At 41.2% G+C, this 9,204-nt stretch overlaps 1 protein-coding gene across 2 annotated transcripts in view; it reads right to left on the minus strand.

Annotated features, from left to right (window-relative positions):
- NELL1 (NEL-like 1 (chicken)) overlaps positions 1-9,204 on the minus strand; it is a 690,112-nt gene that overhangs the window by 255,617 nt on the left and 425,291 nt on the right. For both annotated transcript variants that reach the window (XM_004682976.2, XM_004682975.2), the window contains exon 14: positions 5,307-5,429. In XM_004682976.2, coding sequence (XP_004683033.1) covers positions 5,307-5,429 — 123 coding nt within the window. The remainder of the gene's footprint in view (positions 1-5,306; positions 5,430-9,204) is intronic.

The raw sequence follows: 9,204 nt of genomic DNA on the forward strand, positions 1-9,204 counted from the left end.
TTCATAGAGAAGCCCCATGATTACCCCAATCCAATGCAACTGAAAGCTCTCTAATAGGGATATTCAGTATTATGAACACCACTAACACATACGTAAGCCACATTCTCTGCATAATCTTTATCAGGCATTATGACATTTTGGTCTCTACTTGCATACTCTCTGTTTTAACTGGTTCTGAATCCAAGTTAAGAAAACAATGGCATCACTTTTACATTCTCCTCCAATCCAAACAGGTCTCTCAATAAATTAATATAAATTAATATAGTGGTCTTAAGAGACTGATCATCTCAGAAACCCCAGCCCTACAAAACAGAGGATCTGAAACTCACTCACATGGACACACACAGAGAAAGCCAGCCTGGAATGAGAAATACAAAGCCAACCCACAAAACAGCAGAAAGGACTACACTATAAGCACTGTAGCTCCAGGATCAACCTCTTTCCAAGTCCTGGTCACCTTTCTGCTCTAAGCTTTGGCACCTGGAAAGCTCAGTAAGTACAGGAGACTAGCCCAACTTCACAAGTACACCACCAGTGCAGCTGTCCAGACAGCCCACTCAGAAGGACCTGATATTTAGCAATGAATCGTCTGTGGTCACCTCACTGAAGTGAGTCATTTCATCTTTGAACCCGCATTGTGAGGTTCAGTGGAGCCATGAACATGGGCTGGGGGCACAGCCTCTCTACCTCACCACAATGGTTTCTCAGTTCTCCATTCCTCTGTCGCCTGTGTCCTGTTCCTCATAGTCCCCTCCCATAGACCGCTGCCGTCCTGTGCCCCTAAAGAGCCCTTGGCACAGACACACGGAGGGTTTGATTTACCCACAGGGAGGCTCTGGGAGACCTACAGTGGGGAGCACAGTAGCGTCATCCCTACTCGGTGCTAATACAACCAGGTGCTCCAGTTCAGACTACCGAGACAACCATTTGGTACAGCAGTCCCCTTGAGCTGTCCCTTTGCTATGGATTGGAGCAGAGACCTGAGGGAAGGGAAAGTACCTGGGTCAACTCCTCTGCCCCAGATCAGAGGGCAGAGCCCTCCCCAGGACATCCAAGGGTCCTGTAGTCATGGACCACACACATGTCAAGTTGCAGTGCAGCCTGAAGCTCCACAGAAGGTCTATACTCTTCCCAGCAGTCTCCCAGAGACAAAGGAGCAACATCAAGTAGCAAATGATAAGCACCACGGAAGTTAAGAAAGAAGCCACAGAAGGCAAATAGAAGCACCTGATTTTAGTATCTTAAAAGCTGATTGTTGCCTACTTTTTGAACAAGAATCCCTCACTTTTACTTTATTGTGCAACTGCATAACTGTCAGTTCTTTTGTCAGGTGCTTGTAATCAAATGTTTTCTAACACATAACATGCCCTCACATGGTTCTATATCTTGAGTAATGCTTCAGAAGCCCCTTTCACATGATACCATTTTGTATATTGTTCTGTGGGGTTGAACATATTTCATCAAATCTTCCAGCCATGCTAAATAGTGCTATCTGCAAGACTAATCTTCTACTTTTTGTGGTGACACAGTACTATGCTCCAGACAGAGTCCAAACTCACTGTTTATGAAACTGATGTCAATATTATCAGTCATTAAGACAAGAATGAGTTCAAGGACTGTCAAATCTTATCCAGCCCTAATGAGACAAGGGGAAAGGCTTAGTTATTGACAGAAGTGTCATAACAGCCCCTTTGGCTTCAGGTTAATGCAGGTCTGGGAAAGCAGATAAAACACTCTTCTATAGACATACACAACCCTCATGTCAAGTTATGCAAATCTGATTAGAGACAGTTTGCAAGTGCTCTCCATTTAACCCCAAATACATAGCAACAGATGTTGCATAGTTTCAAAAGACTTTAGTCTGTGTATCAAAAAGGTGAGCAGTTTAGAGATTTTCACCTCACCATCTCCTCCCCTTCTGTTTTCTTCACATCCTCTTGTTAGAATATAAACAATGAGAGTTAAATGATGAGTAGACTTCCAGGAAGGAAGAGGAAGAAAAATGAAGGAAAAAAGTAAAAGATAAGGGAAGAAAAAGGAAGAAGATAGAAGGGGAATCTCTAAGTCATAGTATTAAACAGTCATTCAATTATATGGTTTATCTGTGATACAGAATGTAATCAATATCCCAGGGCTAAGGCAGGAATTAAATGAAGCAACATAAGTGAACACATAAAACAAGGTGTTTCACACAGTTTGGGTGACTGTTGAAATTAAATGGTATTTTCCATCCACATGAAGAAAAAGCTCCTTACACAGGCATCAGCCTTCAAGAAAGTGAATCTAAGAGAATTCACACCAATTAGTATTGTTTAGGAAACTGCTGCTTGGTGCTTTTCTTGTTCATAAAAGCGTTAACATGTTTATTTGTATCCAGGTGTGGTCATTGCCATGACCACCTCCAAATCTTTCATACATAAAATAATTCAAATTGCCTGGTTATCCTTGTCCAGACAAGTAAACATTTCAAGTTGAGAAAACTGTAATATGAAATGTATGTCCTGGTGCTGAGGTACATTTGGGTAGTACAGTCAAAAACTTAAGGTTCAAGCAAACTCACCATCAGTCTCCCTTTTCATCTTTGTAGAACTAATGATACCCTCTCCACTTTTTACAACATGTGATAGTTGAGAATACATCTATTGCATTTTTGCAATAACTCTGTCAGATAAACACAGAAGGTGGAATGAATTCGTAAAAAGCATAGACATTATAACATACCAGTAATAAAATCAGGCCTATAGCCCGTCACCACAAGCTCCGCCCACTGGGTCAACTACACTACAGCACCTCCCAGGCAACATTATAAAACACTGGATTCTTCCTGGCCTATTGAGGTCAACATAATTGACCATGAAAATCACTTTAAAAAAATGATGTTATCTCATTCATCATTTTTAAGGGAAGATATATTTTCAGAGTCTGCAGATGCCAGGAACATTACTTGAGCTCTAATTTTCACAGTTGGATTTTCAAATTCCACAAAGGTGAAGACACCACTTATCACAAGATAAATGGTCAAGAAGGCTTGACAACACACAAATTCACTGCACTCGTACAATTAGTATTATTTTATGAGATAACATAATTTGGAAAAATGTATCCAAATCTAATCCCTATGTTGTTCCTCAGATTTACTTCATTAGCATGCAGGTGCCATCAGTGAGTTGGGTAATCCATGGACTGTATTAAGACTCATGTCTTTTTTGTTCTGCTTTGGAAATATCTTCAGCCATCTTTTAAAAGCTTAGCACTAGCTTATTTGTTTCATGGAATTTTTACAAGAAACACCACAATTCTGTTGTAAGAAATGCAAACAATATTGAATTCAGCGAGTGAAGAACCCTACATATAGCAGTGAATGATCTGTTTCTAAGCACTTGCCTAAATATGTGTGCAGACATTAGTAAGTAATAAATTATACCTGTGAAAGTGCTATATCTATTGCCCTACAATTTGACCTTATTTATCTTTTCTTCTGAAACTATGCCTTTGACACCATTAAGGATATATGTGCGTGGACATGCATGTATATATGCATACACTTAAAGTTTTAAATCATATTCTATCCCAAGAAATAAGTATATTAATACCTTCCATTTCTGATATTTTAGCCATTTCTCAGGTTCACTAAATACAAATAATGCTGTATACATATTGTTGTATGTGTATTTTTCCTTCTCATAAGCCTTCAGTTTTCTGTAACACATTTTAAGAGGTAAAAGAGATGGTAACAAGAGACTCCCCTCCCCCCATTACTCAAGGGAGAGAGGAATAGGTTCATACTCAGATGTGATGTACTCTCAAAGTTACAATTTTGTAAACAAATAGGAAATCAATAAACTTGACTTAAAAAAATGATTCCTATAGTATTCCTTGGATTTACTTTAAATTTTAACAGATTTGTGCAGTTACCACTCAAAAATTCTCACCAGTTTACACTGTCAGGCCTGTATGGAGCCAACTCACCAACATAAGACAAAATCAATGCCTACAAGTCCTCCCCTGATTTGAGGCAGGAGTCCTGAGTGACTTAGCTACTGAAGGTTGTTGCTCTCTCTCTCTCTCATCACCAGCCTGTCAACCCTGCCAAGGAGTCCTGATAAGTCCTCTGCGTCCTTGGGAAAGTTAATACCCTCCCTATCTCTGCTTTGCCACCTTGAAAATGCCTGATACATGATAATATGTAGCTCATAGGGTAATGTTTGGGTTTTCTGGTACATTTTGATTGTTTTCTACATGGTTGTGTCCCTTTCTTCTGGTAAATTCAGTCACTTAGCACTTATTTAAGAAGTGTGTCGGACATCATTTTAGCTGCTGGGACTGAGCAGGGACATCAAACCAACTAGTCATTTTCATGAAGCTTCCCTGGCAATGGGGAAACCGACAACAGAACATAATCACACAAATGTAGAATGTTCTGTCAGGTTGTGCTAGTGTAGGGGGAAAAAAAAAAGGTATAGAGCTAAGAGGTAGAAATAAGGTACTGTGTTAGTAGGGTGGTCAAAGAAAGTTCTCTGATATGGGATGTCATCTGAGAAGTGCCAGGATCAGATTCTGAATGCTCTCATAGACCAAAACAAGGAATTTGTGTTTTATTCTAAATGCAGATGGAAGCCACAACAATAAGTGCTCCGTCCCTGAAATCATCCTGAATGTACAGTAGGAGGAAACTTAAAGCTTCCTGCCCAAGAAAGTATCCTATAGAGGCTGTGAGCAATGTCCTGTTCCCCTGAGCAAAACCCTCAGGAATAAAAGCCCCACCAAGAGTCAGAGCTTCCCTCAAAAACTCAGGCCCAGAGGTCAAGCTACACAGCCACAGACATCTAGTCATGAAACCACATCCCTTTTCTATTCAAAGCAAAAGACAAACTCAAAGCATTTTTATCATGAGCCCTCCCTGATGATGCAATGGGCTACAACACACACTATGAAGCTGTCCGCAGCCACTGCAGCATAAGTTCAATTCCCAGCCAAGGAACTGACCGACACGGTGCAGCAGACCTCTCCTATTTCACCCACTGTTCCCCTCAGCAGTGTATTTCAGTAGAGCTGCCTGTTTTGTTCCCCACTCTGTCTCTAATAAATCCTCTCATTCCCCTGCACCTCTGGTCTGTACCCCAGTTCTTATATCCATAGAGAAATAAATCTTAAAAACAAAAATAGCATTTTGCCATCCAAGACACAGCTCCCTTGTCAGCTGAAAAGAAATGAGCCAAGTTGGACCATCAGATTGGTGAAAAGCATCCATCACTTCTTCAGGACCCTGGCAGGGTGACAGCTGCCAGTTCACCACAAAGACCTACCTCTGCAGAGTGTCCCGTTGCCCACGTAGCCAGGTTTGCAGGTGCAGCTGTGTCCCTGGACAGTGTTGGTGCAGATGGCGTTCTCATCACAGTTGTGCTGCCCGCTGCCACATTCATCGTGCTCTGTTGCAAAGTGAGAGATAGAGAGATACCGCTTAAGTTTGACTCATCAGTGTGGGGAAAAGTGAGCTAAAACTCACCCAACAGCACTGACTACAGAGCTTTGGGTCCTCACCATGCTCCTGGCAGCTGCTACACCTTGTGTTGCTGGAATCTCAATAGCTCTACAAGATGGACATCATTCTCCCCACCTTGCTGGTGAAGAAACCGTCAGGCAGGTCACAGAAGTATACAGAGCTGCATGCAGCTCATTGTCATTTTCCTTCTGCAAAGATTTCTACAGAGGCTTGAAGGTGGCAGTGCCCAACAACCCCTGAAACGTCTGACAATTTTGGAGGATATTTTGAGTATCATAATCTGGCATGGGCAATACTATTGGATGCAAGCAGCATAGGCCAGGGAGGCAGCTGAACACCTGACAGTGCACAGGAGAATCCACCCGCACACAATTGGAATAGGTTCAGAAAACTCCCTCTAGGTTAAAAAAAGAAGAAGAAGAAAGAGAAAGAGCCAAATTTGCATAAGAGATTCCACAACTTCTTTAGAAGACAGGAGGTAAACTGAAGAGGCAGGTGCAGAAGAGCAGGGCAAAGGAGCATTTCCCCAAAAGCATTATTGAAAGATTAGCACCAGAAACAGCACATGGACAGCAGGGGGCTATGTTCTGAGTAGGAAAGGGATTTACTCTCAGGATTGTGCTCAGCAGTTTTTTGTTTTAAAGATTTTATTTATTTATGCATACAGAACTGGGGTGCAGGCCAGAAGTTCAAAGATGGTGAGAGGAGTCGCCAGAGTCTGAGTGGGGAGCAGAACAGGTAGATTGACACAGAAGATTGCTGAGGGGAGCAGCGGGCGGGTCAAAAGACGTCTGCTGTGCCATGTGGGTCACCTCTGGGGCTGGCGATAGAACTCACATTGAAATAGCTGCAGCTAGCTTGCAGTGCTGTGCTTTAACCTGGTGGGACACAGGGAGGGTCCTGTGCTCAGCAGGACCCATATGGTCCATATGGTTCACTTTCCATATGGTCGTTCTCAGAGGGCTCAAAATTTAGCTTCTGGGTGACACGAGATATTCAGTTGTATGGATATATGCAGAGAGAGGCAGCCTGCTGCATCCACCAAACATGGGAAGTTTAGAGCTTATGCTTCCAAAATGGATTGAAGCACTGTAAACAACTTATAAGTCAAGACTCCTCCGTAATTGGGAATTTGAAACAATCATCCAGATGACAAAATAAACAACAAGGGGCTTTCACTCCCTTTATTCCTAAAGAGAAAACTCAAGTAGGGTTATTTAAGTCATAAAAGGATCAAAATCAAGCTTGGAAATTCCAATTAGACCCCCCCAAAAAATATAATTATACTCATTAAACAAAACTAAAAGTGATAGAATATAAGTAAACTTTAGATCACTACACCAATCAGATGAAATATCAGTGATCTTTTATTACTCTGCTCAATTTCCTAACAGAGGCCCAGCAATGAGAAAGTTCAGTTCCACAAAATACAGCTGTTTTAGCTACCAACAAATGCATTAAGTAAAGCACAGACATGCACATGGCTCTTGATTTAAGCCTTGGCTTTTCCCAAGAAAATTTGTCTTTAGGCCTTAAAATGAACCCAAACTGTCAGTGAGATATGTGTATAGGTTAGCAAGCAGTGAGAAGGGAGACAAGATTTATGAAGCCACACTGCTAGCCTTTCCAAAAGTCATCACCAGCACATTCCAGAACAATACAACTCAGGGCGATCAAATTTACAGACCCATCAAGCACCTAGTATGTGCAAGTGTTATACCAGATGCTGCTAGGGGACCCACAAAAGTCTAAGAAATTCAGACCTAGATACCAATATCCTTATTGGAATCCTCTTAATGAACAATTTTAGAGTCTGTAGTAGGAATGTAAAATTAACTAGGGTACCCACTGCTTGCAGGAACATCGGCCTTAGGTTGCAATACGTGCTAACTACTACAAAGGGGAAAAGTGGGAAGAGGCATCAGTAGGTGACCTTCTGCTTTATCCTAAAAACAACATATTTTAGAGTGCAAGGGACTCTGCTAGTAATTATGCTGGGACAACTAGGCATAGCTCAGAATGACCTAAGCAATCGGCATGTGTGGTCGTGTGAGATAAGAAGAATAACCTAGAATGAGAGTTCATTGGAGGGGAAAAATAAATCCTCTAGTAGGAAGAAAAGTGTACCAGCAAGAAGGAGTATTCAAACTGATCTTTTAAAAATCATGCAAGTTTCCTTAGTCAGAATTGCCCAGAAAGGACATGCTAGGTAAAGAAACTGAAAGGAGAGTACGATTCCATGGCAACTTTTAAAGTTTAGTTCATCCTTAAGTACCTGGTTCCTCCTCCCTTGATTTCTTAAAGCAAAATGATAAGATAATTAAAACATACAATGAGGCACTTTGATATATAAGTACTAGGAGTTAACACATTCAGCCTTCGGCCCCAATATTCTTGAAGCAGAACTGCTTCTATGCCCAGGCGGCTTCCCCTCTGCCCTGCACATGGTCAAGGTCATTCCTTCTGCACTCGTTTGCCTTAGTCCCTGACTCAAAATACTCTCACGCGATGCAGTGGGACTATCCGTGCCTGTCCGTGGCTCCAAATCTACTTTATCCCCATGAATCTTGCCATCATAGCTTCTCTACCACATAAATGCTGCTTTCTTTGAACTTTTATCAAATATAATGTCTCTTAGGAGGAATGTAGAGGAACCAAATAAAGGATCAGAAAATAATAATAATCATAATAAAGTAAATATCAAAATTAATAGGCAACTATAAACCGAAGATAGTCTGCATAAAGTGAACAGGGAATAAGATCAAAACAGGGGTAGGAGGAACATAAGAGACCGTGGTGATGGTGCATGGGTGACTCGGTGGTAGGAATTTCAGGGTGACTATAATTGGGATGAGAAAGTACACATTGTACAAAAATAAAAAATGATGACAAAATATACAATATAAAATTTTTAAATGTCATTGTATCTTTGAATATGATCCTATTACAATACATGTTAGTGAACTTTATGAGTATTATCAATAATGCCTCATTAGCTAATTTTAAAGAATTCTAGCATCTTTTTTTGTAACCCTCATTTGCACATTACTATTTCATGCCACGTCATGTGATATTAATGAGCCTAGAAAGAGCCAACTAGTAAGCTAAATATTGCACTTGTGTTATGCCATTTAATTATCCCACCAATCATATTAAATAAGTTGGACTCTTTTTACAATGAAGGTATTGAGATAAAAAGACTGAATAATTCCAATAGATCATAAAGTGAGTGTCTGACTCCAGAATTTGTCAGACCACATCACGGACAAGTTGGAAGCTATTGAGAAGTGACTCAAGCTAGGTGAAAATATTGAGAAGTGAGTTCATGGTGCAAAAAATAGCTTCTAAAAAAAAATAAATAGACCCTCCCTGGTGGCACAGCAGGTTGAAGCACAGCACTGAGAGTCTAAAGCCCTTCCACAAGAGTTCGATTCCCGCCTGCCCCTTAGGTAACCACATGGTGTGGCAGACTTCTGACCCGCCCACTGCTCCCCTCAGCAGTGTACTTCGTCAATCTGCCTGTTCTGCTTCCCACTCTGTCTCTGGTGAAGCCGCTCGCCGCTCCTGAACCTCTGGCCTATACCCCAGTTCTGTATGCACAAATAAATAAATCTTTAAAAAAAAATTTTTTTTTTTCTAACCTCTCTGGTGGCCCCAAGGGGTTAAAGGGCAGCACTATGAAGACCCACGTGGCACAGCAG

The sequence above is a fragment of the Condylura cristata genome, unplaced genomic scaffold (genome assembly GCF_000260355.1).
Source record: "Condylura cristata isolate star-nosed mole 26May11 unplaced genomic scaffold, ConCri1.0 scaffold00015, whole genome shotgun sequence".
Classification (NCBI taxonomy): domain Eukaryota; kingdom Metazoa; phylum Chordata; class Mammalia; order Eulipotyphla; family Talpidae; genus Condylura; species Condylura cristata.